Genomic DNA, 27,919 nt, shown 5'->3' with positions numbered 1-27,919 from the left:
CCCCCACTTCCTCCAACTCTTCTTAAAACCTTCCAAAAGCGTCAGAGCACCTGAGTGGCTCCATCGGTTAAGCGTCTGAATCTTGATTTTGGCTCAGATCACGATCTCACAGCTCCTGGGCTTGAGTCCTGCATCGGGCTCTGCGCTGAGCGCAGAGCCTGCGTGGGACTCTCTGCCCCACCCCCCACCCCACTGCGCACCAGCAAATGCTCTCTCTCAAAATAAATACATAAACTTAAACTGTAGCAAAACAAAAAACCTTTCAAAAGCCTTAAAAAGCCAGTGGTTTCTCATAAACTGGAGCTCCTTCCCCTTGACTCCACATGTTCACTGTCGACATTTTTGCCAAAACCACTGCCTTGATGAAACTATCTGGAGTCAACCTCTGGAGTCTGTCCATTTTAAAGCACGCACCGATGAACCTGCAGGGGGACGAAGGACTCAGACTCCACCCCACTGCACACACGGCAGAGAGGGAGGTGCTGACTCAGATCAGAACTAAAAAGAATGGGCTGCTAAGCCAACGGCAAGTGCAGACTTCCACGAGGGAAAGGCTGAATCATTTCTATTTTCGGGGGTGAATGATCCTCTTTAAATTACCCATTTACGGATACGATTAATGAACCAATTATGAATCATTTTTATTTGTTTTTAATTATATTACAAGGCAATTAACATCTGCACCAAGTATTTAGAAAACCTTGAAGAAGGCTTTCAAAAATTTATTTGTTTTTTAAAATACAAGCTCACTGGGGTGCCCGGGTGGCTCAGTCGGTTGGGCGGCCGACTGCGGCTCAGGTCATGATCTCACAGTCTGTGGGTTCGAGCCCCGCGTCGGGCTGTGTGCTGACAGCTCGGAGCCTGGAGCCTGCTTCGGATTCTGTGTCTCTCTCCCTCTCTCTGCCCCTCCCCCACCATGCTCTGTCGCTGTCTCAGAAATAAACATTAAAAAAGTTTTAAAAATAAAATAAAAGAAGATAAAATAAAATTACATAAAATAAATAAGATAAAATAAAATATAAAATAAAATAAAAAATAAAATAAAAAAAATAAGATAAAATAAAATGCAAGCTCAGAAGTGGAAGGAAACCACCGGAACTGCAGATGAGAACCCAGTGCTTCCAGGGCGTTCCTCTACTTCCGCCGTTGACGCGGCAGCTCCACGCCAGGCTCCCGTCAGCCTGCGTGAAGGGCCTGCCCCCCAGCACTCCCGCTCCAGAGACCCACCTGTGTACCCGTCCCTCCGCAGAAGGGCTTTGAACAAAGCTGACCTGCACGTGGTTTAACATGTGAGTGGAAGAGCGAGGCCCTTGGGAAGCTGCTACAAAGGGAGGGGGTCGAGAGCAACAGAGGGGAAGAGGAGGTACCTCCCTGGGGGAGGGCAGGCAGGATGGGCTGGGAGGGCACAGCTGCCGTGGGGCAGGCCACGGCCAACCCAGGTTGAAGAGGCTAAACCCAGCTAGCATTCACAAAACAGCCAGGTCAGAAGGGCGCTGCAGCTTTGGAATCATCAACGCTGTAACTCTGGTCCCGTGCACACTCAGCTCCCACTAAAAGTGCGCTTTCTATCCCCTTCCGTCCAAGACCCCTCCTGGGATCGTTCGGCCGACAGGGAGTCCTGGTGCAGGCAGATGTCTGAGGGCCTTTCAGAACCTAAGCTGAAGGCCAGCAAAGGAAATGAACCTCTTCTACCTTAGCAAAGCAAACCCAAGCACACTGCACATGCCAAGCAAAGGCCCTGGGGCCACTCAGACACCACAGATCCACAGCAGTCTTCTCTTCCCCTCACAACAGAAAGCAAGAACTCAGATACCAGAAGCTTATAATTAATCCATGACAAAAGTACTTAATTTAACGCATTTCTCCTGAACTCACTGCTAGAGAAGAAAGGATATTCTGACATGGCTTCTAGAAAGAGAACTCTAGTGAGGCACCCGGGAGCTTCCTACAGACCAGAGTGAATCTAACCCAGCATTTCACAAGCTGAGTCAATAGAAAGTCCAGTGGTGGGGTTAGTGCTACTCAGAACCATTTTGCATTATTACCCCCGAGAACCTATCCCATGCCACGGGTACCAGCTGGAGAAAACCCGTTTGCTTATTAGCACGTCCACAACTCATCAGAGGCAAAAACGACCAAAGGGCTCAGTCTCCTGACACTGGTGCCCTACGGAGCCCACAGTGCAATCCACGACCTACAAGTCTAAGGACTAGCTCACAGCTAGGAGAGCTGCTGGGGGGCAAGGAGAGGCCAAGAAGGCACTCTGCTGAGCCACATACGCTGGCTTTCTCCTGCGCTGGCTCAGGCCATTGCCACCAAGACTTGCACAGCAGCCACGGCACAATCAGCAAGCACCGTGGCCACCTGTAGGGCGCTCAGGGGGAACCGTACGGCTGCGTCTAAAAGCCGAGTTGCTGCACCATTTTTGAAATGAACACAGCTACACGTTCTGTCCTCTTTCCAGAGATCCCGACCCTCCATGAAGACAATCATCGTTTGAGGAAGATTAGTAAGAGTCTGAAAACGTTAGGGGCGCCTGGGTGGCGCAGTCGGTTAAGCGTCCGACTTCAGCCAGGTCACGATCTCGCAGTCCGTAGTTCGAGCCCCGCGTCAGGCTCTGGGCTGATGGCTCGGAGCCTGGAGCCTGCTTCCGATTCTGTGTCTCCCTCTCTCTCTGCCCCTCCCCCGTTCATGCTCTGTCTCTCTCTGTCCCAAAAATAAATAAAAAACGTTGAAAAAAAAAAAAAAAAAGAGTCTGAAAACGTTAATATTCCGGAATGCTACACAGTACTGTCTACGTTACCAGCATTTTCATGCGCCTCCCAGTCCTGAAAGCAAACACTGTCTTCTCTTTACAAATGAGAAAACTATTCATTAGGCAGGTGGTAACCAGCCCAAGATCATGCAACCGAGACTCAGACCCAGAGCTGTGTAGTTTGAACTTCAGTATTTAGCCACAAAGCTGGGAAGCCACACTCAGGAGGTGACCCGACATACAGAAACCTGCGCAGAAACTTCTGCAACGTGGCTCCCTTTATAAAGAATGCAAAGTCATGACTATAACTCTACTCGGGGAATAACGTACATCCACATAATGTTTTTAAATTGTTTAAAAGAGCTTTCCAATGACCGAGGAAGCACTGATCGCGAATTAGATTTGAACGAATACAAAATGACACCTGTGCAATGTATTTAAAGTAGTACTAAAAACAGCAGAGAAACACGCTTGAGTGTCAGCAGGAAAATCATGGGTGACTTCTCTTCCCTATTGTCCAGGTCTCTTCAACAAGTACATTACTGCTCTCATAACCATAACCCACCAAAAACCATCGCATCAGCTTCGTGAACTGACACCTCTCTACCTCCGAAGGTTCCAGGGCAGACATCCCTGTGCCTGTGGTAAGTCTTCTCTAAGACCCTGGTCTCCTGCCCCTACGTCTCGGGCACACCAGCAAGGGCGCGTCCTCCGGCCCTGTCAGCCCACGGGAGAGCCGTGCCCAGCGCCGCGACTCTCGAGGAGACTGCACCCCCCCGCAGCTCCGAGGCCCCTTCATCGCTAACGTTCTGGTTCTGGAGCCAGCCAAGCCACTGGTTCAGGAAGCTACCGCGGACCGCAGCGTTCACCCCCCACTCCCGCAACGCCCACCCGAGGACGGGGTTCCTGGAAACACTACCCTCACGATCCCAGAAAATCCTCCGCAGGTGCCGAAGGATGAACCCAAAGGAGACGTGTGCGAGGCTCTCTGGCCACCCCACACCGGGCACGGCTGACAGGCCCGTTCTGCTGGGCCAGCTCATCAAAGGCACTGCTGCCCAAGGGCTGCGTGTGGAGGGAGGTCCGAAGGCTACACGTGGACTCGCGAGAAAAACCCCACAACTCCCTGGCCACACGCATATCAGCTGACATGTACCACAGGCTTGCTCTGTGCAGGCACCGCGGGACACGTTTCCTGAGCGCGACCCGGGTAACCACCAGCATCACCCCGTCCGACGGGAGGCTCGGCAGTTCAACACCGCACCGGGGCTGCGCTCCTGCACAAAGAGCTGAGGCCGGTCAGCACCCGGCGGCCTCTGCTCCCGCTGCGCAAAGTGCTCCCTGGAGCCTCCCACTCAGCCGCCCTCCCGTGTGCTTCCTGCAGAATCTGGGACCCCCACCCTCCACCTCCACCTCCACCCCCACCCACTGCTTGCCTGGCCTTGACCACTCAGCAGGACCAGAGGCACACACAGTCTCGCTGCCGGTGCTGTTCTAAGGAGACAAGTCGTCCCGACGCCCCTGACGGAGGACGTGAGGTCACCTTCCCTGTCACCAAGACCGGAAAGGCACTGGGTAAGGCCTACATCCGGTTCCAAGCGGCCCCCCAGACAGGCACACGGCAGGCGCTCATCACCTGCCCGGTGCCAGGGCCGCGAGCCCCGTCCACCCCACACGCTGGTGCGTTCGCCTCCCGGGGACCTGCCCACGTCCGGTACCACGTGTGTCACAGTTCAACGTCTGCTCCCCAAAGGAGAAAAGCTCCCGAGACTCTCACTTACCGTATGCATACTCTCCAGACAGCCACGACTGCTCCCGTCCAGTTTACAGGACCGACTGTCAGGGGCCCACGTGGGACACCACAGCCTCTTTAAGGCTCGGGAGAGGGTTCAGCACTCAGCAACCTCCCAAGGTCCCACCAAGAGGACTGAAAACGTTTTTAAGAAAAAGCACAACAAGGGGCGCCTGGGGGGGCTCAGTCGGTTAAGCAGCTGACTTCGGCTCAGGTCATGATCTCACGGTCCGTGAGTTCGAGCCCCGCGTCGGGCTCTGTGCTCACAGCTCAGAGTCGGGAGCCTGTTTCAGATTCTGTGTCTCCCTCTCTCTCTGACCCTCCCCCGCTCGTGCTCTGTCTCTCTCTGTCTCAAAAATAAACATTAAAAAAAATTAAAAAAAAAAAAAAAAGAAAAAGCACAACAGGACTGGAAAATTGCTGGGGAGGGGAGAGGAGGAGGGGGAGGGCTTAACAGATCCAAAGGTTTAAGGCAACACGAAGGGCAGAAAGCAGACGCAAGTCCTCTCTCTCCAGTTTCCTCCCGCAGACCTACGAGACAGCAGGCACTACCCTGCTGCTGGCTCTGAGTAGGCAGCACGACGAAGTAAGTAAGGCCCTTGCTCAAAGTCTGGGAGAGCGGAGAGAGCGGCGCGGAGAGGGGAGGCAATAACCACACGCACAGCCCGGCCGTGCCCGTGCTGCCGGAGGCTGAGTGCCGAGGGGCCGGGGCCGGTGCTGGGCTCGCAGGGCCAGCAGCAGCCAGACCCCGCAGCTCAGGGGACAGCGTTCCGGGAGAAGGCCGTGTGGCAGGGTCCCCACGGCAAGGGTGAACTCGGGAGGCCTGGGGAAGTGGAGGAAGCCCAAGCCCGGGACACAGGGGCAGCTCCCCTGGGCTGACTCCCGAGCAAACAAGACTGCGGGCATGTGAAGACACCCTGTGGCCATAAGGAAGAGGGCCCAAGAGGCCTGTAGAAGCCGGAGTCCTTCAGGAAGACTCCAGCCCCCACAAAGGTGCCCGCCCAGTCCCCCAAGCCTCTCCTCTAGACCCGCAGGGCTGCTAGGTCCCGGAGAGGCCGGCCTCGGACACGGCCTTTCAAGCCTGAGCTGAAGCTTCTCCGTGAGATGGGAAGGGTACAGCAGGAACACACTTGTGCCACGTGGTCACAAAGGTGGCCTGTGGGGGCGGGGGGGGGGGGGGGGAGGGGGAGGAAGAGACAAGAGAAAAGAAACAGAACACAGCGAAAAGAAAAGCTAAAAGAAACGAAACGAAACACAACACAAAGGAAAGAGAGGAACCCAGAATGCAACGGAAGCAAGGAAGTCAGTCGGGAAGCAGGCACAAGCAGAGATCTGGTTCCACAGAGAAGAAACCTCGGTAAGAGCGTGCCCAGGAAGTTGGGGTTACCCGACTTCTGCTGACAAACAGCAGAGTGAGGGGAGGGAGTGGTCAGTGCTAAGCACACAGACTGGGATCCCGACTGGGATCTGGCACTCAGTAAAGGCTCAGTAACAGCAACAGGAGCCTCGTTCCACAAGACGAGCGCAGGGTAGACGGAAATGACTGCAGTCATCCGAGGGGAAAAGGTTCCGGGGGGAAAAGACACCCCGTTAACAGGAGGACGAGGCGTTCGCGGCACAGCCGGTCTCCCTGAAGTGAGGGCAGAGCCCGCTGTGCGGGTGCGACCGACGCTGGGACAGCCGCTGCACAGAGGACCGTGCCTAGGCGAGGGGAAGGCTTGGGACAGGCAACTGACAAACTGACCAATGCGAACCACCCTCACCCACGGGGGAGTCCGGCCTGCCTCCGATCTCGGACAGCATCCGCAGCCAGACACACGGCCAGGTTGAGGCAGGGAGACTGGCACCGGGGCCCGCAGCGGGCCTCCGGGAACGTGGCCCCAGTGAGCTCCCCTTTAGAGACCTGAGCGCAGGCACATGCCAGAGAGACACCAGAGGCTTCTGCGTGCAGAGCCGCTGAGTACGCGCAAGGGCTGCCGGGGGCCCCCGGTGCTCAGCGGAGCTCGGTGCGAGGCCCAGGGGCGCCCCGGCCAGAGCAGAGCAAGGCCAGGGTCACGGCCAGAGGAGCAGGGTCTGCTCCTGTGACGCCGACGACAGCACCTGAAGGCGAGAAGGCACGGCTCCTGAGGGCTCTGCCAGCGAAGCCGCACCCTCGGCGAGGCCCACTGGAAACAGCGACCCCGCCGAGAACTCGGAGATCTTCAGGAACCCCGTAAGAGTCCTGGTGGTGAGCACCGAGTTGACATAAACACAAAACCAAGACTAATCGATCGTAAACTGTGGTTTCCGGTGTCCAGGCAGCACTGCAGAGTCACCAGGCATCCAGAAGGCCTGGGGCCAGAGGCCCTGCTGCTTTCCAGCTGGGAGACCTCGCGGGGCCCTGCGCTGTTCCACGTGAGACACGAGGATGTGCACGGTGCCCCCCCCACCCCCCCCCCCCCACGTCACTGTCACGAAGATGTAATGAATCCAGACGAAGTACTTAGAATAGGATCTGGCACTCAGTAAAGGCTCAGTAAATGGTAGCGATTATAATTACAGAACAAAATACAAACGCTTAACTCATGATGACAAATAATGTAATGCAAATCAGGAGGTAAAGATGTATAAAAGGGCTCTTTTAGTCTGCTCAGGCTGCCATAACAGGACACCACAGACCAGGCAATTTCAACAAGAGAAATGTATTTCTCACAGTTCTGGAGGCTGCAAGTCCAAGATCAGGGCGCCGGCGTGGGCAGGTTCCGGCGAGAGCCCTTTTCCCGGGGTGCACACAGCTGCCTTCTCACGGACAGGGCCTCGGAGCTCTCTGGCCTCTTGTCTCACAGGCGCCAATCCCAGGGTGAGACCCCCACCCTCATGACCTCATCTCAACCTAATCACCCCCTCAAGGGCCCCTTCCCCAAATACCACCACACTGGGGTTTGGAGCTTGGAGCTTCGACAACGTGGGAATTCAAGGGGGACGTGATTCAGTCCACAGCAGGGGCTTAACGTCTCTCCCTTACGCAGCAGGAAGCAAACTGCTACGATTTCGTTAAAAGTTTTACTCTGATCTTTTTGCACTTGGCCACTTCAGGTTTCCATCTTTTTTTTTATGCTCTTGGTCTTCACAATGCCTCTCAGAAGTGAGTGTTTCTATCTGGTGCTCAACATTACTTTCACTTTCAGGCAGAATTAATAATGTAGCGAGAGTATTTAAACAGACGTGAATGGTAATGCAACTATTTCTGTTGGTCAATCCACGTGTCCACCCGTGCGTGGGCTCAGAGAGACAGGTCCCCAAAGGCAGTCACCCAACTGCACTTTGCTTTTCTCCAGGTGGTGAAAGTAATGATTTTTAAGCTTTCTTTTTTTTTAAGAAAACACACACACACACACACACACACACACACACAAATCCATTTAATAAAATAATACACTTATTTAAAAATCAGCAGAAAGCACTCTTGGAAACGCTCTCTAAAGCGATTAGGGCACAGGGGCACCTGGGTGGCTCAGTCGGTTGGGCATCCAACTTCGGCTCAGCTCATGATCTCATGGTCCCTGAGTTCGAGCCCTGTGCCGGGCTCTGTGCTGACAGCTCAGAGCCTGGAGCCTGCTTCGGATTCTGTGTGTGTCTCTCTCTCTCTCTCTCTCTCTCTCTCTCTGCCCCTACCCAACTCGTCCTCTGTCTCTCTCAAAAATACACGTTAAAAAAATATCAAAAAGAAAAAAAAGCAATCAGCACACAGAACTGTAAGAGGCACAGCATCACATGTGGCAGTGGCATCACTGGGCGCTTACAGGAGTCACTTCGAAATGCCGGGTGACGGCACCAGGACCCCACACTTGGTTTGTCCGAAACTACTTCGGGCTCCTTCTGGGGAGATCAAGGCACAGAAGCCCACCTTCGGGGTCCCTGCATCGTTCAGAGCCTGGGCAGAACTTCATGCTGCCACCTGCAAGCCGAGAGACCGGAATCTGACGTAATCATTTTCTTCCTACTGCTGGACCTCTTCGAACAATTCCCTCTTTGCTCTGCATGTCTAGTGGTTGACACGATGCACTGTGGACTCAGACTGTCTGGGACCCAAAACCAGCATGGCACCTGCCAGCTGTGTGAGCCAGGGGCCGCCCTGCCCGGAGCCACACCCTCCTCCTCTCCCGGCCAAGGGCCACAGGAGCCGCTACACAAAGGGCTGAGAGGCAACAGGGCCAGTGATGATCATTACAGTGACAGGTGCTGTAGGCCATTGGCTAGACGGGAACAAAGGGAAGACTGAAGTGCTCGCCTGTGAAGGAAGACTGGAGAACAGTGAGCCATCTTCCCCAACCAGAAGCTTCTCACTTCTGCCCGTCTTTACCCAAACACAATCCCAAAAGGCCATTTTCACTCTTACCAATTTTGCAAGCTTCAGTTCATTCCAAACCTCAACCTGTGACAAATTCTCACCTGGAACTGGTCTCCGTTCCATGCTCTTGTTTATGTTGTGCTTGTATGCAGACCTTGCATCTCTTGTGAGTCGGTCTCTGATAGAGCCACAAACTCTCTAGACAGACTCATCATCAGCTTTTTCCCAGGAGCTCACTTATAGCAAGACCTCGGGATGTCTGCATTTCACAAACCATGTAAGGTATCCTCTTCTGTATTTTGGATCACTCAGAGTTGTCCTTCAAGTTTTAGAAATCTCTGCTTAAACTTAGAGACGATGTCTATAACCAAGATAATTTACTGGGTTGCCCTATGGCTCCCTTCTCTGCCAATTCACCAAGTCCTCTCATCTTGCTCCTAACCCAAGCACACCAGTTCTGCTCCCGGAGGGGCAGTGGGGAGGCCCGGGGGCTCTGTGGTCAAGCGGGCCCGCCATGGGGCTGCAACTCTTCTGGTTTTCTAGGTGCACCCTGGACAAGGTGCCTCATCTACTAAAGCTTATTCTCTCTTTAAAATGAGCTCTTGTCATGGGGCGCCTGGGTGGCTCGGTCGGTTAAGCATCCGACTTCGGCTCAGGTCATGATCTCACGGTCCGTGAGTTCGAGCCCCACGTCGGGCTCTGTGCTGACCGCTCAGAGCCTGCAGCCTGTTTCAGATTCTGTGTCTCCCTCTCTCTCTGCCCCTCCCCTGTTCATGCTCTGTCTCTCTCTGTCTCAAAAATAAATAAACGTTAAAATAAATAAATAAATAATGAAATGAGCTCTTATCAAGAAGAACCGGGAGGAGGCAGTCCAAAAACGCTCACGGGTCCTGCTCTTGGCCTTCAGTTGTGTTCAGCTAAAACAGCAACTCATCACAGGCTTCACTTTTCCTAGATGGCAGCTCGTAAGGAAGCTCCAGATGGGAGGAGTCCTGCTCCCTGCAGGTCGGTTCTGGAATGTCTGCAGAAGGCAGGAACCGCAGCTCCCAGGGCCGCAGGACTGGCTCCCTGTCCCCGAGCCTCCCCCACAGCATCTTTGTCATCATCTGCCGTGTCTCACAGCCCTCACAGGAGGACCTCGCCCTCCCTCTCCCCCGTGCCATCTCGCTCTTCAGGAAAGCAAACACGTTGGAGCCAGATCTGCAGGGTGAGCTGCGAACCGTCGCCTGCGAAGACGAAGACGTCTCTGTCATTCAGCGTTGCTTGGAGCTCCTGACGTCGACACTGGAACGATCGTGTTCGCCTGTCTAGGCGTTAGTTTTCTGTCTGCAAGACAGGGGTGGTATTTCCCATTTCCTGGGCCTGCTCTCAGAACACAGGGAGGAGGCTCACGCAGAGAGCCGAGCCCCACGGAGCCTCCGTGGCCGCTGCGTGACAGGGAAGACAGGACCGTCCAGGTTCCGGCACGCGCCCGGCAGACGGGGTTTGACACCACCGCCCACGGGCCAGACTGGACGCTCTGAGCCACATGCAGTCGTTCCGTGTGGTACCCTGCCACGGACGGAGCCCAGGCTTCGTGTGCCACCGAAACAGCAGCCCTTTGAAGAGGATATACGCTAGGAATTCCGAAACGCAATTTCTAGAGCTTTCCCAGTGGGGACCGGCCAAGCACTACAGCTTTTGCTGTTGTTCAGGTTTGGGCTCGTTTAGGCGGCGGCTACTGAATCAAACTTCGTGTTTCGAATAAAGAATCTAAAGTTACCCTAGTTCGGTGCCGTCCAAACACAAGGCTATCTAAGTTTTCATTAAAATTAAATGCAACTAAAACTCAGTCCCACAGTTGCACCAGCCACACCACAAGTGCTCGAGGGTCACGCGTGGCTGGTGGCTACCGTACTGGACCACACAGACACAGAACTCCTCCATCTTCCCAGAACATCCCGCCGGACAGTCTGCTCTAAGTCGCAAGTTCCCTGCCCCTTCCTGCTGTGTGCACCACCACACCAGAACGGAAGTTAGAAGCTGCAAGGAGCTCACAGAAATAACACAACAGCCACTCCTACCACGCACACAGGACAAAAAACCCTCAAGGACTTCAAACAGGTGACATGCGGAGACAGACCTAAGAGATCAGGAGTGCCCTTAAAGCTCTGGAAAGACGCTTATTTAAAAACTGCAGAACGCATTACTTAGGCACAGTTTAAATTTTTAAACTCGGAGAAGAATTCCTTCAAAGGGAGAAGCGTCTTCACAGCATGGAAGGGGCCCCGGAGGACTTGGAACTTCAGGCTTCAGCAATTTCTCCGAGAAAAGCTTTGGCCAGAGGGGGGAACTTGTATTTTCAAACCCGGAGCGAAAGGCGTTTTCTGTCCAGTTGGCAACAAGCACCACCTAATTTTTGGTTTCCATTTCCTCAGAGAGAAGAAAAGGGGAGGGAAGGAGCGGCCGTCCCCGTCTTCCACGTGACAGCTCACATGGCTCTTCCAAGTCCCTTTTATTCGGTCCATCCTGCGAGGGCGATGTGGCAGACTGCACTTCAGAAATGGGGAAACTGAGGCTCAGAGGTCAAAACCCGACCTGGGAACGAGGCCCTGGGGTGCGGGACGCAAGCTAACTGAGCTCCAGGCCACAGGCCCGCCTCGGTGGTGGGAGACAGACTCCCACCAAAGGGTTCAAAGCAAGAAGGAAACGATGTGATTCTGCATTTCCCTTGGACTCCTGCATCCCAGCCACTCCTTCGGATCCACGGGATCGCAGAAACAGGAGGATCACACATGGAAAGATACAAACTACCTATATCCACACGTTATCACTTGGGAAATGAACTCCAGTCTTAAACCACAGGGGAGCCTAAACGGTTCCACAGAGCGGCTGGTTTAGGAACTAAAAACGAGCACAGACCCACCATAAAAAGGCACGTCGCCAACAGTGAAAGACATTCCTTGCCAACGGGAACCTGGGCACCTCCGAGACACTGCCATCGAGGCTGCCCTGTCAGTGGCTAACCTGTGCAGAGGCCTGCTGAGCCTGGAGACCCAGCCCTGCCTCGCCACCGGCCACCGACACACGGGAAGCAGGCCTCAGGAGCTCAGGACCCCCTACGTTGATCACCGGGCACGCAACAGGCGGCCGAAGGATGGGCAAGCTGTCTTTATACTCTTAGTGTTTCCTAACTTCTCAGGGTTAGGTATTAATTTTACAATAACAAAGAGAAACTGGCTAAACCTAAATGGATGCCTTTCAAATACAGGATTTTTTTTTAAAGCTTTCTGCTTTGTGTTCTACGTTGCAAGGTATTAAACTGGTTTAACCACGCTCTTTGGGATGACAAGCAGATAAACTGCAATCAATTTTATTTTAATGTTCTGCATTAATACAACTTCAGGGTGGCCATCAAATCTTCAAAAGTTCTAAGACAAAGCATACGAGTTACCTTCAGCATTTGACTTCAACTATACAGCCCTGCCCCTCCTCATCCGTTCACCTAAGCGGGCAGATCCTGCCATTCATTCCCTCCCTCGGTCACCAGGCGCTCACTGGGCAGTGGCTGCCAGCGGGTACTGGCACTGGGAAGGCAGGCTGAGACCCGGGGCTGCAGGAGGACAGAGGTCAGCAGTGTCAGAGCAGAGGGAATCACAAGAAGGGACCAGGGAAGCACCGTGTGGGGTTTTCATGCTCCGCCTGGAGGCGGCACAGGGCTCTGAAGCCAGGGTCACCCCCACGAACTTGGGCCGCCGTCTAAGTGGTGTGGCGTCTTCTCAAAGCAAAGACGGACTGCTATGTATTTAGAAGTTCCAGAGACAGCTTGATGGATGACCTAGCACCCCTGACCGCCCCCCACAACCCCACCGCAGGAAGGACAGCTTTTCTAAGCGGGCCCACGCAGGATGCCTCCTGAATGGTCCGTCAGTCACTACAGCTCTTGTGCGTTCAGTCACACGCCTTCCATGTACACTTTTCTCTGATGACAGATTTTAAGAGAAGTTCACGTGAGAGAGGCACAGAAAGGCACTCAGAGCCAGTCACTCTGGTTGTCCGAGTTCAGTTGTGACAACCAAGCCTGAGGACAGGGACCAGAAATCTACCAGAGTCATCATGATGGGCTGGAGTCCAGTCAAGGGAGAGAAGAGCTGGCAAAGAAAACCACAACCTCCTTGTCACCTAAGGCAGGGAAGTCTACCTACAGGAGCATGCCTCCACACATGGCAGTCGGCCTCCAGAAGATTCCGGGCCCCAACCCCCAGAACCTGTGGCTAAGACGACACCACCATCACTCCCGTGGTCCCACATGCCCTGAAAAGAGACAATCGCCTAGGTGGGCCTGATCTGAGCACACGAGCCCTTGAAGCACAGGGCTTCCTCCAGCGGACAGAGACCTGGCCAGAGAGATTCAAGGCACTGATGCCAGTTGGAAGACGGAGGGACCTCAAGTCAAGGAAGGCAGATGGCTTCAAGGAGCTGAGATAGGTCCTCAGCTGGCAGCTAGTAAGGAATCGGGGACCTCAGTCCTACAACAGCAAGGAACTGAATTCTGCCCGTATCAGGAATAAGTCTGCAAGAGGTCCCTGTGCTCCAGCTGAGAATACAGCAGTCTGCCTTCAGCCTGGGGAGAGCCTGAGCAAGAACCCGGCCCAGGCATCCCAACCTCTGACACGCAGAGTCTGAGGCACAGCAAACGAGTACTGGTGTAAGCCGCTAAGTCTGTGGTCATTTGTTACACAGGAAAAAAAACAACACTGCGCACAGGATTCTTAAAATAAGACACTTACTTTGCAGGGCAAATCCCACACCGTAGGGAAGATGCGCCCCTGACCACCCCACTTGAGACGTATACCTGCACGGGGGGCAACTGTCCCCGTTACCAAGATCACCTGTCTGCCTTTACTCGGCCGCCCTGCTCCCTCAGCAGCCTTATGAAAAGGGAACCCCCTGACGGGCTGCCCAGAGCCTTCTGGAGGGGCCTCTCCAGAGCCACAGCCAGCAGCAACTTCCAGGTGGCACTGTGGCTACACAATGTCCTATGGATGTAGTTAGCATGAGGCAGTTACCCGTCACCTGTTAGCCTGTGTTGTGGCGGCAGCGTCGAAATCCGGTTTCCCAACCTCTGCATCACAGGGTGTTTCGGTTTGTTGTATTTTTCACAACCCGCTTTTATTGCATAACTCAAAACCTAGATCCTAAACAATACCAGAGTATACCAAGGTATAGAAAATCCCATTTCCCAAGGATAACGATCATCCCTCCTTCAATCGGAGGTGTGGGACTCTCTTTAAAACAGGAACCCAAATTTCCTATCAAATAGCAACCAAAAGGAGGTTTGAGGCCTAACCTTGAAGTACAAATCGTAAAATTATGAGAACCCGATACTTTACTTTTTTTTTAATTTTTTTTTTCAACGTTTTTTATTTATTTTTGGGACAGAGAGAGACAGAGCATGAACGGGGGAGGGGCAGAGAGAGAGGGAGACACAGAATCGGAAACAGGCTCCAGGCTCCGAGCCATCAGCCCAGAGCCCAACGCGGGGCTCGAACCCACGGACCGCGAGATCGTGACCTGGCTGAAGTCGGACGCTTCACCGACTGCGCCACCCAGGCGCCCCGAGAACCCGATACTTTAAAACACTGACTTACAAACCATCGTCGAAGGCATTCAGTCCAGGCCGCATTATTTCTAAGGCACGAACGGCACTGTGTCATTGCTTTCTGGTCACAAGCTCACAGCAGCAACACGGGGTCCCCATTCCCCCACTCAGATGTCCTCAGCAGGAGCGTTACCAAGGCCAGTTTTTGCAGAAGCATTTGTGAGCTCGATCTTCCCACGGGACTGCCCCATCCTTCTCTGGGGCGCCCATCCTGCCCTCCGCCTCCTCCTGGGTGCCCCTCTCCCGTGTCCGCAGTCCTCACCCTGCCCGTGGGCATTTATCAGGGAGCAGGTGGAAGTGTGTCCAACCTCACCAGAGCGCCACCCTGCACGAGCTTCCCAACATCACTGTGCAGTGACAGCCGCCAGCAGGATGGGCTGGACCGGGCGATGCTATTACCAAGCGGGGAGGAACCCCGGGGTGGGGGCTCATCTCATGTGGCCGGTGCAGCAGGAACGTGTGCACCATGTGGTTGCTCCTATTTCTATCTATGGCCCTACACTTTTGGGGTCGCAGGGGACAAGCATGAGGAAGGGAGGCCCATGTGCACCCCCATCACCTTCTAAAAATTTTTGTTAACTTTATTTATGGGGGGGGGGGGGGGGGGGGCGGGGCAGAGGGCACGAGAGAGAATCCCAAACAGGTTCCACGCTGTCAGCGCACAGCCTGACATGGGGCTCGAACCCAGGAACCCTGAGATCATGACCTGAGCCAAAATCAAGAAAATCAAATCAAAATCAAATGCTTAAGCAACTGAGCCACTGAGGCCCCCCACGCACCCATCACCTTCTGAGGAAGGTCTTGCACTAAGCTCTGCCATGCATCGCTCGGGGTGTGCGGGCAAGGCACGCTAGGGTCTGCGGTGGCCCCGCGGGTCTCACCTGTGCCCTCCCACCGGGTCCCCGCAGGACCATGCTGCGGGAGGGAGTGCCGGGCACTACATTCAGCACGCCAAGTCAGGCTGCAAGCACAGAGGGGGACGAGGGATGCCGGGCGCGCCTCCAGGCTGGCTCTCAGAACAGAGCGAAGAGAGCACGTGGAGTAACAAGGCCAGCGTGGCGACCACGTCCTCTGAGCGACATGTGTCCGTCCCTCACCAACTTCAGATCGAGAGCTGTTTTCCTCTGAGTGAATAGATGTCAAAAAATTAAACATTGCCGAGGACCCCGCAGAGAGGATGTGGCCCCAGCGAGGCACGCCAGAGAAGACCTGCCAAGGGCCAAAGCCCTTGAGAAGCCTGGGCGGGGCGCAGGCCTGCAGGTGCCTGCCAGGAGCCGGAGGCTTTGCCTCGTTCCCCTGCGCTCTTCCCGGGACTTCCCAGGGCACCTGTCAGGAGATGGCCAAGTTCTGCGGTCCACGCTCCCGCCCTCTCACCCGGGCCTTCTCTTCGCCTTCAAGGAGGTTTCTGAAGGATTCAGGACCAAGCCGGGCAAAGTAACAACGCACTGCTGGGCCGGGGGTGAGGAGGGGAGGGCATGGGGAAAGGGAAGGGGCAGGGGCAGAGGCTGGGATGCGCAGGGCCCGTGAGCCTGTCCACACCCACCTGCATCTCCGAGTCAGAATCCTGGGTAGAGGGCACAACTCACACCGCTCCCAAAACAAAAAGCTGGACGGTTCAGCCAAAACGCAGAACACCAACTAGAGCCATCCGGAGAGCTCCGGAACCAGCGTTTTGCCTTCCCCACTTCGGAAGTTCCTGTACTGATCCCCGTGCCCTCCTCCACTCTCTTTCTTCACCTCACTCCAGGAGGAAAGCAGACTGGCAACCCCCCCAGGGCTGGGCCACCAGGTCAGGTTCCTAAGGGCAGAGCCCCCTCCCCAGAAAGGAACGAGCAGTGCAGGCTGCCTGCCACACGGGCTACCACGCAAAGGCCCAAATGGCCTTGGCTGATGCTACTCTGGCTCCCGCAGCACCGGGCTCCTGCTCACCCGTTCTCGGGGCCGCAGACACGATCTTTCCAGCAATGCCTGTCCTGGGAACTCACAGGAAGCCTGAGCAGCTTCTCATCACCAAGGCTCCTTGCTACTGACCGGGCCGAGGGCTCTCTTTCTAAGCTACAGAAGAACCACATCGTGGTGACCTTCCTCGTCGCCTGGAGGAAGCCGGCGCCCAGAGCCAAGTTCTCGACCAGTGCTACCTCTCGATGCCAAAAAGTTCTGTCGCGTAGGCCCAGCGGGCCTCGGCAGAAACCTCGCTGCAGGCACAGCTCAAGTGCTCCCGAGGTTTGCCATTCCCCTCCTCTGTCCCTCCTGAAACGGGGTCTGCTGGACGTGTGCAGAGTAGCAGAGCAAGCAGGGGCACCGGCCCTCCTAGGCGCCTGGCAGGCAATCCCACAGGGTCGTCCTCCAGGCACAGATGGCAGGAAGCGGGGAGACCCAGAGTGGGGCACGCGACCCACAGAGGCAGGCAAGGAAGGGGGGCCAGCCAAACAGAAAATGGGAGCGTGACCACACGCGTTGCTGCAGTGGCTCCCGTTTAGGTAAGTCAGAATGCAGAGTTCCCGGGGGCTCCGGGGCCTACTCTTCAACCCTACACGTGGCCTCTGCACAGGTCCAACAGGGCCAGCAGGGGTGAAGGGGCAGGACCGTCAGCAGGCCCGCAGACAGGGCACCGAGCAGCAGGGCCTGGGAGGCATGCTGAGGGCTCAGGCTGAGGACGCGGGAGGTGCCATCACCCGATTCTACGCGGATGGGAGCCGACCAAAGCTGCTGACAGAGGCCATTATCCCACTGGCAGTCCTGGGAGAGGCCCAGAGGCCAGCAAGTGCCTGTCAGATGACCACGGGCCGCTGGAGCAATCTCGAGGAGAGGGGACCACTCTGCAAAGGGTACAGAGAAGAAGGCGCAGAGGATCTACTGGAAGACAACACTGGGGACACAGACGAGAAGGACGACCCGCACGCCTGGACAGACCGTACTGCTGTGTGCTGGCCAGCGGCACTCACGGAGGGCCTGGTTTCAGAGTCAGGATCTAGAGACGGGGGTCTCCCAGGCCGACCCTGCCCCCAGATGCTAGCAAAGAACCCGGTACACAGTGGGCTCGTTTGTAAAGAAAAGCAACACCAGGGGCGCCTGGGTGGCGCAGTCGGTTAAGCGTCCGACTTCAGCCAGGTCACGATCTCGCGGTCCGTGAGTTCGAGCCCCGCGTCAGGCTCTGGGCTGATGGCTCGGAGCCTGGAGCCTGTTTCCGATTCTGTGTCTCCCTCTCTCTCTGCCCCTCCCCCGTTCATGCTCTGTCTCTCTCTGTCCCAAAAATAAATAAAAAACATTGAAAAAAAAAAAAAAAAAAAAAAGAAAAGCAACACCAACGTACGTACTGCAGCTCACTGGAGACCGAGAGCTGAGGAAAGGGGTTCTGGGGCCTGAGAAATTTGCAGGAGGGCCTGGTGCCACCAGCGCTAGAAGCTCATGGAAGGAAGACGCGGGACTTGGGACTGTCCGGGCCCCCAAATGCTCTCCCAGTGAAAAACACGCGTCTTCCTACTTTCCTGGGGCTAAGGCACGGGGTCGGTTCCAGCGACAGGACAGGCTGGAAACCTGTGGTTCCTGTCCCCAACAACTCAGGTCAAAGGCCAACATCAAGAACCCACTGCGCGACACCTCTTCTTGGACAGCTCCCCAACGGCTCCTACTCAGGGCTGAGGCGCATGCTACGGCTTCGGCCAATTTACGAAAGTAACACTTCTAACCCCAACCAGGTGAAACAGGCTGCTGGGCATGGAGCTTTTACCGTGGGCACCTCACAGACCTTAAAGGAGCACCAGCTTAAGTGTCTTCCAACTTGAATGAACAGATATGTTAAAAAAGAAGAAGCAAGAAAAGAGAGAATTTCTTAAGAAGCAGCCTCAGTATCTAGCAATTGCAAGATTTATAGAACTCTAATATTTGTGAATACCCTAACAGCCTAGAAGATCCTTGACTGAGCGCCTTTTTAAATCAGGATGCGATGTGCAAGGAAAGTTGATGAGTTAAGTCTCGAAATACTGACATAAAACTTAGGTACAAATACTTCATTTCTAGGTGCTCAGAAGAGCACAGGAAGGCAAAGGAGCAGGGTAAGTGGTGTTCCCACCTGAGCAGCCTCACCTGGGACTGCTTCAACCCACACTCCCACCCCGGCCCACGCTGTTTTTTGTTTTTTGCTGGTTTGTTTGTTTTTAACCAGACCTTGCCATCTGTAATTGCACTAAACTTAGAACTTCTCCTCCTCTCCAGGCTGAGAAGAAAATATTTCAAGTAAAGATGGCATCTTCCAAAGAATATGTGCTACAAATGTTTTTATTCCCCTCAAATGCTATTAACTGGCTTTTAAAAACTACAAAAGAACTTTTATGTTATTTTCTACATAAAATTAAATCACAACAGGCAAGTCCTTATCCAAAAAAGTCACTTCTAAACTCACTGTTGGTTAAATTGTATCACTACCAAAGAAACCAATCATCCCTCAAAAAGATTTTCTCGGGAGGGAAAAAAAGTATTTAACCAGTATTTGCCTTCAACTTGATTCAAGTTCCTGGCAATGCTGACAGCGTCTGCAACTGACGTAAAACTCCACAGCTATCTGCATGCACCCCGCTTTGACCAAGGGTACCTAACATGGGTTGGGGAGAGGACGAAAGAAGTATCCGTACCCCCTTCCAGGGGCACTCAAGAGGCTGAAAAGGAAAACCTCTGCACAAGTCGGGTTCGGGGACCCCTTCCTCGCGCTTGTCAGTTTTAGGGCCCGAGCAGAACCCTCGTTTACAAGAGGAATTTAATTGTTAATAGAACTAGACACCTCGGGGCACAGAGTGGAACCCGGGCCTCCCACAGCCACCCTCCGGACAAAGCGGGCCCCCCTGCCCTCCTCTCCCCTCCCCCCCAGCCCCGGTCCCCGCCGGCTCCGCACTCACCCCTGGATGCCCGGGCTGTACGCGCGGCTCTTCCACGGCGTGCCGGGCCGCGGCGCCTGGGGCCCGGGGCCGCCCCCTCCGCTCAGCGCGGCCGCGCGGCTGCCCGACAGCAGGTAGTTGAGGCCGTAGGTGCTGGCCTTGTTCTCGCGTTTCCGGCGGCCCGGGTGGAACTGGTGCTGCGGCGGGGAGCCGGCGGGCGCGGGACCGCGCGGCCCCGGGTGCCCGTTGGCCGCGCCCGGGGCGCTCGGCGGGCCGTCGGCGAAGTGGAAGAAGGCGCCGCCGCCGCGGCCGCCGCCCGCCCGGCCGAGCGAGGCGCTGCTCGAGGACGACGACGAGCAGCCGGGGCTCTCGGTGCCCGACTCGGCGTTGGACGAGGACGACGACGACGACGACGACAGCGACGGCGACTTGTGTAGGCGCCGGGCGCCCTCGGCCGCGGGCCCCAGCGCCGTCAGCAACGCTGGGGGCAGTGCGGTGGGGCCGGGCACGGGCGACGGGGGCGACGCGGCGGGCAGCGCGGGCCCGGCCAGGCCGCCGCCGCCGCCCAGCCCCGCCGCCCCCGCCGCGGCCGCCGTGTCCAGCGCGGGCGAGTTGAGGCAGAAGTAGGACGCGAAGCCCGAGCCGCCGCGGCCCACGCCCTGCGAGGTCTCCCAGATCTGCATCCACAGGGCATTGGCCGGCCCCTTCTGCTCGGGCTGGATCCAGGCCACGCGCGGATCCATCCACGCGCCGCCCCGCGGGCCCGCGCGCCCGCCCGCCCCGCCGCGGCCCCGCCCCCGCCGCGCCCCGAGCCCCGGCCGCGCCGCGCACGGACGGACGGGCCGCGGGCGGACGGGAAGACGGGCGCGCGGGCCTGTGCCCCGGTTCCGGCCGGCTCGCGGCGGCGGCGGCGGCGTCTCCCGTCGGGGTCCCGGCGCGGCGCGGGGCGGGCCCGGGCAGGCCGCGGCGGGCGGCTCGGGCCTGTCGGGCTCCCTTCACGCGGCGCGGGGCGTGCGCGGGGGCCGCGGCGGCGGCGGCGTTCCACTCGGGCCGGGGGGAGAGGCCATCGGAGAGGGGCGGGCGGCCGGGCCGAGGGGGCGGGCCCAGGCGCCGCGCGGCCCGGGACCCGCGGGAGGGCCGCCGCCGTGCGCCGGGCCCTCGGTCACGCTCGCGCCGCTCGCTCCGTGCTCCTGCAGCGGTGGCGGCGGCGGCGAAAAGACACTCTCGGCGGCGACAGGGCGCGGGGGAAGGAGGGGGCGCCGCCGCCTCCGCTCCAATGAGGGGCGGGGAGGGAGCGGGGCGGGGAGGAAGCGCTGCCTCCCTCGTCGGGGCCGAGACGTCAGTGCGCACGCGCGGCTGATTTCAAATCCTCACTAGACACCGCCGCCTTGGTTACCGCGCCTGCGCACGAGGGCGCTCCTCCGTGAGGGTGGGGAGAGCAACGCATCGGAAGGAGACGCGACTGGGAGGGGCTGAAGGGGCGGTGGCGGCGGTGGCGTGGGTCTCCCTAGACTAGACTTGGCTGCGGTGAGCGAGGGAGAAACGAGGAGGTCGCTTCGTCGCCTTTGGCAGGGCTACGTCTGCCGGCCCCACCTCCCGCCGCCGCGAGAAGGCCGAGGCGTGGAGACATGCGCGCTGTGCCCGGGGTCCCCGGCAGCCGCCCGGTCACGTTGCGCGTGCGCAAGGACGAGACGCCGCCGCCGCCGCCTCCGCCGCCGCGGCTGGGTGGAAGTTTCCGCGCCGCCGGGCGGGGTCGGGGATCCCGCCCCGTGCCATGCCCTGAGGCTGCCCGCTGGCCGTGCGTGTGGGCCAGGCCAGCAAGGACCGCGGATAGGCCGCTCTTTTAGAGAAAGGACAAAAATGCCCCGAGTCCCGTCCCGTGCATCCTCAGGCGCCCGTGTGCAGCCGGTCACGCTGCGGTCACTCGTGCCCGCCCACGTGTTCGCCGGCGGCCTGGGCAGCACTGCCTGCTAAGTCGCCGCCCCGGAGCAGGACTCTCCTTGGCGGGGTTTTTTTTTTTTTTTGTTTTGTTTTTTTTAAGGCTTTTCTGTTTCCTTTTAAAAATGATTTTCTATGAAGAAAATGAAGTTAAAACTTGCAAGCTAGCTCGCTGGTGCGATTCCCCGAGGCCGACTTGGCAGTGCCTCCTGCGTGCTTGGGTGTCTGGCCTCTAGGCCGGCACTGGGTTGGCAGGATTCCGTAGAGGTCCTGTCCGCTGTGCGAGTCCCGGGTGCCCGAGGATGCTCTAAGCCCGGTGTGACAATGGTATTGTTTGGAATGTGACGCTAACCACACGTTTTGTGAAGTCCAAGGCAAACGCCAGAGTGTCATTATGTAAGTCTGCGTGTAGCCACTGGAGCCCGGCCAGCGCGGACACCATGGCCCTTCCAGAGCCCCCCACACCCCCTGCGCCAGATCTGGCCCCCGCCCAGAGGATGCAAGCCCTGGCCGGGCAACTTCCAGGAAGCGCAGCGCTTGGGCTGCATTCCTTTGAAACATATTGAAACAAGGCCTTTTCAACATGCTCTCCTGCCTGGCCTCTGCCATAGGTGAGTACACGTTACTAAGCGCTGACACTTCAAACATCCTAACACGGTGAAAAATCCGTGGGTTGCCTACGGAGGCGTTTTGGCAAATGGTATAAATAATAAAAATGACTATTTTGGTTCAGACATTTTTCAGCCAGTGTATATTGTACACGTGGAAATCACGACCAAGGATTAGAACGTGTGCGTTAAACAAACTGGAGAAACAAGTCGTTATTCTGGAACCCCTTGCTTCCAGGGCCTAGGGCCAAAATTCTTGGAGTCATCCCAGCTTCCTCTCTCCATAACCAACAAATTCTCCGGGGTTTACCTGCAAGAAACATCCAAATCCAACAGCTACCCCTTCCTCCCTCCCTGCTCTCACCTCTAGCCCCTTCAAGCCACGGCTATTTCTAGCATATTTTAGGCCAGTGCCTCCTTGCTAGTTTTCCACATTCCATTCTTGCCCTCTTTGGCATTTTTCTCCACAGAGCAGCTTGTGAGTGATCATTTAAAAAGAAAAAAAAAAGAAAAAAGATTATGACGCTCTCTTGCTCAAAACCCTCCAGTGGCTTTCTTTTTCGAACTGAGGCTTACTGTGACCTATAAGTCCCTACCTTGTCTTGTTCTCATCCCTTTTTCTCTCATTTAGTCTTTCAGCTCTTCTCCTAACCCAGCCTGCTCCAAGCCACGAGCATTAGCAGACAGACTTGAGCCTCAGGACTTTTGCACTTGCTGCATCCACCTGGATTCTCCTCCCCCACGTCCGCACCTGGCTCTCTCCTTCCCCTCTCTCACAAACCTGATCCTCAGCACTCCCCCCGTCCATTCCCTGTTTTATTTTTCTCTTAGCATTCATCTCCATTGGTTTCCCAGGGCCACGAACATGACAAAATACCACACACTGGGTGACCTATAACAACAAATTTATTCTCCTACGGTTCTGGAGGCTAAATGCCCGCAATGTAGGCAGCAAGGCCAGGCTGCCTCTGAGGTCTCTAGGGGAGGACCTGCTCCATGGCTTTCTCTTAGCTTCTGCTCTTTTCTTTGGCATTCTCTGGCTTATAGGTGCCCCACTCCGGGCTCTGCCTCCGTCATTGCGTGGCATTTTCCGTGTCTATGTCTCCTCTTGTTAGATGCCGTTCGTACTGGATTAGGGCTCACCCTAATGACCTCATGTTACCTTGATTACATCTGCGGAGACCTTATTTCAAATAAGGCTAACATTCTACTGGAGGGTTAGGACTTGAAGTTCATCTTGGCGGGGTGAGGGGCACAGTTCAATCCACTATGCCATCTCGTGAATTTTACTTACCTTGTTTATTATCTATGTCCCCACCCCCCATTAGAATCTATGGCTCCGCAAGGAGAGGGCTGTTTATCTGTGCTTTTCCCTGCTGTGTGCAAGCTTGAGGACTGTGATTGGCACATAGTAGGTCCTGGATGAACGCTGGTGAAATGGCCATCGGTCGGTTGACCAACTCAACAGGAATGAAAGCCTTTCCTGGCTTCCAGGATCTCTTCCACAGATTGTTGTTCACTCCTTTTCAACGTTCTCAGTTTGTTTTCCCCGTGGCTGTCTGCTCTATGCTTGTATTTTGTCTCCAGCTGATCCCTCTAACTTTGGTTCATCAGCCATAGTTAACTTCCTATCATTAAATCCAGGGTTTCATTATTTACGTATCTGATCATGAGTTTTTATATAAATGAGAAGCAGTAGATTTCTTTCTGTAAAACAAGAAATGGTACTAAGTCAGCTACATCCCCTGTGACTCTGGGTAGGGGAGGTCTTGGTCATTGCTTATCAGTTTTCACAGATGAGCCATGCTTTTTTTTCTGTGGCCAAATTCAACTTTTCTCTGTCTGTCTCCTGATGTTAAAGGACAGGTAATGTTAGAGATTATACTGTGGTTTAGTGATTCATTCTCATGAACAAATGGTTTCCGAAGCAGACATTACCATGGACTTCCTGTGCCAGAATCAGATATGCTGGTTAAAATGCAGATATCTGGAGCTCACCCAATCTATGGAAAGTTTCTAAGAGTGAAGTCCAGGAATCTGTATAAGTAAATTCCCTGGCCAATTCGTAAGCACAGTGAAGTTGGAAAAACTCTGCCTAATTCAGGGTCCCCGAGCCCAGTTGCTCACAGGAACTGAATAGGTTATAAAAAATAGCTGAAAAAAAATCTGGGTGTGCGTATATTAGTCAGCTACTGCTGGGAGATAGACCACTCCCAAACACAGTGGCCTAAAATTAAGGTGTAGTGTGGCTCAGAAGTCTGCAGATCACCTGTGTGGTTCTACTGATCTGCTTCAGACACGGCTCATCTTAGCTTACAGATCGCTTCCAGGCTGCAGTCCGTGGCCAGGTGAGCTGAAGCTGGCTGGTCTAGAGTGGCCACACTCACACGGCCGTTGGCTGTCTGGCTGTCTGGCGGGCAGCTGGGACACCAGGGTCAACTGGTGCACGTATCTCTCATTATCCAGCAGGCTAGCCCCAGCTTGTTCTCAGGGTGGCTGAACAGGGTTTCAGGAAAGCAAGCAGACATGCACGAATTACGAACTGGCATGCCTTCACTTCCTTCCTCACCATTCTGTGAGCTCGAGCAAGTGACGAGGCCTTGACAAGATCCGGGGGGGGGGGGGGGGGGTGTAGCCTCCACCTCTTGATGGAAGAAGCTCCAGAAGCTGCAGTCACATTGTGAGGGGCATGGGACGCTGGGAGGGGAATAATCAGGGCCCCAGTATGACGTGAGCCAGGAGCAGTAGGGACGGTAGGGTCCTAGAGAGCACCTGCCTGGAGTAAAGGGGTGTAAAGCCACTCCTCTGCAGCTGGCGGGAACGCGGGAGCCACCCAGGGTGCCAGACGGCCATTCTCCTGAGAAAGCAGCTGTGGCACCGTGAGCCTGAATTCTCCTGTCTTGAAATGTCAACCTCTAGGTGGATGCTGCTGGTTGCCCACACAAGTCCCTTGTCCCCACTGCCCCTTTCTGCTCTAGCCGGCAGAGCCCTGATTCTGCTCAGGTATTTTCATGGCCAGGCATGGGGGAAGGGTCCCTGTCACTGCTGGTGGTCTCATCCTCTCTGCCAGCACCAATGTAAGCACAATACCTGCCTCCATTCTAGAGGAAAAGGCTGCCAGGACACTACACTCGTGGGAAAGCCTTCTGGATGAATAAAGAGAGACATAGCAGGGGGACACTCCCTGCTTTACCCCTGGACAGGGTTGCATCCGCAGAGGACGCCTGGGACAGCTGCAGCCACCTTGAGGCCAGAGGAGAGATGTGACCACCACCCCAGGAACCAGGCCGAACGAGGGAAAGACAGCCTGGACCGTGCCACCAGGCAGCAGAACGAGCTCCACCATGGGCCCCCTGCAGATCCCTGGCATCGGAAGCGCTAGGCTCTCTGGTGACTTGTACCATTTTCTGGACACCTCTCACTGCCACTTGCTACGGACAGCACCTTAAAGCAGCAGCCAATTCAGAAAGCGCCAACGCAGCATGGAAAGTGGACAGTAGGAGGCGAGTTGTGTCTGGCTGGTGAGTAATCTCCGATCCCCAGAAAGCACGTGATACGATGGGGTGGCCGGGCAGTGCTGTGCGCGTTCACAGAGACAGGCTTCCTTCGGAGAGCGACGTTCCTGCCCAGGTGGCTGCTGAGATTTTTGAGTTTCAAGCACCATTGTCGCTCGTGAAAGGAAATCTTGGGAATGAATTTTTTGGCAAAATGATCATCCTCTTATCCTTAATTAAGGAAAGTTGCAAACTTCGACAACAAGTGGAGAGCCCATACGTATTGAACTCCCGTGTGCTCCTTACCCAGCTTCAGTAACTCCAAGTCAAGGTCACACTTGTTCACCAGTGTCCTCACCTGCTTTCTCCTTCTCCAATTATTTTGAAGCCAATCCCAGATAATATTTCATCTCACCCATAAATAATTCAGTATGCAGGGGAGTGCCTTTGTGGCTCAGTCAGTTGAGCGTCCAGCTTCGACTCAGGTCATGTTCCCGTGGCTTGTGAGTTCGAGCCCCACATCGGGCTCACTGCTGTCAGCACACAGCCCACCTTGGATCCTGTCTCCCTCTCTCTCTGCCCCTCCCCCATGCTTGCTCTCATTCTCTCGCTCTCGGAAATAAAAACATTAAAAAATAATAATTCAGTATGCATCACTAACTTATAGTCATACGCGTTTTGAAACATAAGTACGATATTATCATATCAAAGCATGAATGATGTTTTACTTAATATCACCAAACATCTGATCTATAATAAATATTTTTGATTATCATAAAATGTGTTATTGATATCTCAAAAAAGAGGTCTATAAATTGCAATTCATTGATTTGTGTCTTCTAATGCTTTTAATCTATGGTTTCTCCTATCTTTTGGGGGGGCGGGGGGGCAATCTGTTGTTGAAGAACAAATGGTTCGTTTGTTCCCACAGTCTGGATTTTGCCAATCATATCTCCCTGTGGTATCATTTAACACGTTTCCTGTCATCTGTATTTTTGTAAACTGGCCGTTGAATCTAAGGTCTTGATCGAATTCGGGTTCTGTCTTTTATCGGCAAGACAACTGCAGAAGTGATGCTGTGTCTCACCTGGAGGCCTACGGCATCTGGTGCTGTCTTTGGTGATGTGAGCATGAGCCCCTTTGCTGAGCACTGCCCCAAGCCCTGCTCCTCTGTCTCTGCAGTAGGAACCATCCCCTTTCAACAGCATGGGATCCCAGGACTGCCACTCTCCCGGGATTTGAGAAACCAATGCCCTGCAGATGGTCAGGTCAGTCTCCTGTCTTTCCAGATGAGGAGTCTGAGGCTTGCCTGCAAAAAAGGCCCAATAGGGACGATTAGAGTTGGGGGCTCAGCAGAGCAAGTTGTACTAATTAGACCTCATAAAAATTAACTTTGTTATGTCACGCGGAGTATGACATAATCGAATGTGCAAGGATCGGGGAAATAGTCTGTTAGGGAATCTAGAAACAGGGAGCCCCAAATTATGCCTTGACTCTCTTGGACCAAGAAGACACTCCCTGACCGTGGTGGGCACAACAGAAGGTGGGCTCTGTAGGAGGGGGAAGGTGTCAAAGGGCCCCACCTAAAGAAAAGGCGGGGAGTAACTATGTGAGAAGGTGGATACGTTAATTAGCTTCACTGTAGTAATCGTGTTACTGTGTGTATCAGATCACCATGTTGTATACCTTAAATACAAACAATCTATTAAACTAATATAAAGGAGATTGAATTTTTTTTAATTCTCATAAATTAAAGCATATTTTTAAAAGATTGGTTTGAGAAAGCAGAAAATGCATATTTCAAAATGCTTCAGGATTAATATTAAGTGGGTATAGAGTAGAGAATATTAGAAGTTTGTCAACGCAGAACGTCCTCTGTAGTATCAGTTGGTGTGGAAAGTCCTGTTCCCTCAGAGTGTAAGATAAATGATGTATTATGTATGGTGTCTATTTTAAACATCTCAATGATAAAAAATAAAGACTAAATTAGTGGTAAATACTTGGAGCCCATTTTTTAAAGTTTATTTATTTTGAGAGAGAGAGAGAGAAAGCACGAGTGGGGGAAGGACAGAGAGAGAGAGTGAGAGAGAGAGAGAGAGAGAGAGAGAGAGAGAATCCCAAGCAGGCTCTGCACTATCAGCACAGAGCCCGACCTGGGGCTTGAACTCACAAACCATGAGATCACGACCTGAGCAGAAGCTGGATGCTTGGGGCGCCTGGGTGGCTCAGTGGGGTTGGGTGTCCTACTTCAGCTCAGGTCATGATCTCACAGTCTGTGAGTTCAAGCCCTACTTCAGGCTCTGTGCTGACAGCTCGGAGCCTGGAGCCTGCTTCAGATTCTCTGTCTCCCTCTCTCCCTGCCCCTCCCCCACTCACACCCTGTCTTTCTCTTTCTCAAAAATAAACAACAAAAAAAAATTTTTTTTTTTTTAAATTTAGATGCTTAACCAACTGAGCCACCCAGATGCCCCAACAGGAGACATTTTTCGT

At 54.8% G+C, this 27,919-nt stretch overlaps 1 protein-coding gene and 1 long non-coding RNA gene across 3 annotated transcripts in view; one reads left to right on the top strand and one right to left on the bottom strand.

Moving 5' to 3' along the window:
• Positions 1-20,189, bottom strand: part of TENT4A (terminal nucleotidyltransferase 4A) — a 47,513-nt gene extending 27,324 nt beyond the window's left edge. The window contains exon 1 of one of the 2 annotated variants that reach the window (XM_058715248.1): positions 19,411-20,189. In XM_058715248.1, coding sequence (XP_058571231.1) covers positions 19,411-20,132 — 722 coding nt within the window. In that variant the 5' untranslated portion in view covers positions 20,133-20,189. The remainder of the gene's footprint in view (positions 1-19,410) is intronic. The other variant, XM_058715240.1, reaches the window with a different exon arrangement.
• Positions 20,190-20,699: 510 nt separating this feature from the next.
• LOC131503682 (uncharacterized) lies at positions 20,700-27,426 on the top strand. The gene is made up of 2 exons (XR_009257527.1): positions 20,700-21,938; positions 25,041-27,426. It is a non-coding gene; the product is annotated as an uncharacterized LOC131503682 (long non-coding RNA).
• Positions 27,427-27,919: the final 493 nt, after the last annotated feature.

This window comes from Neofelis nebulosa, chromosome 1 (genome assembly GCF_028018385.1).
Source record: "Neofelis nebulosa isolate mNeoNeb1 chromosome 1, mNeoNeb1.pri, whole genome shotgun sequence".
NCBI classification, from domain to species: domain Eukaryota; kingdom Metazoa; phylum Chordata; class Mammalia; order Carnivora; family Felidae; genus Neofelis; species Neofelis nebulosa.
The sequence above is the reverse complement of the archived record's forward strand: the minus strand, read 5'-3'. Positions and strand labels throughout refer to the sequence as shown.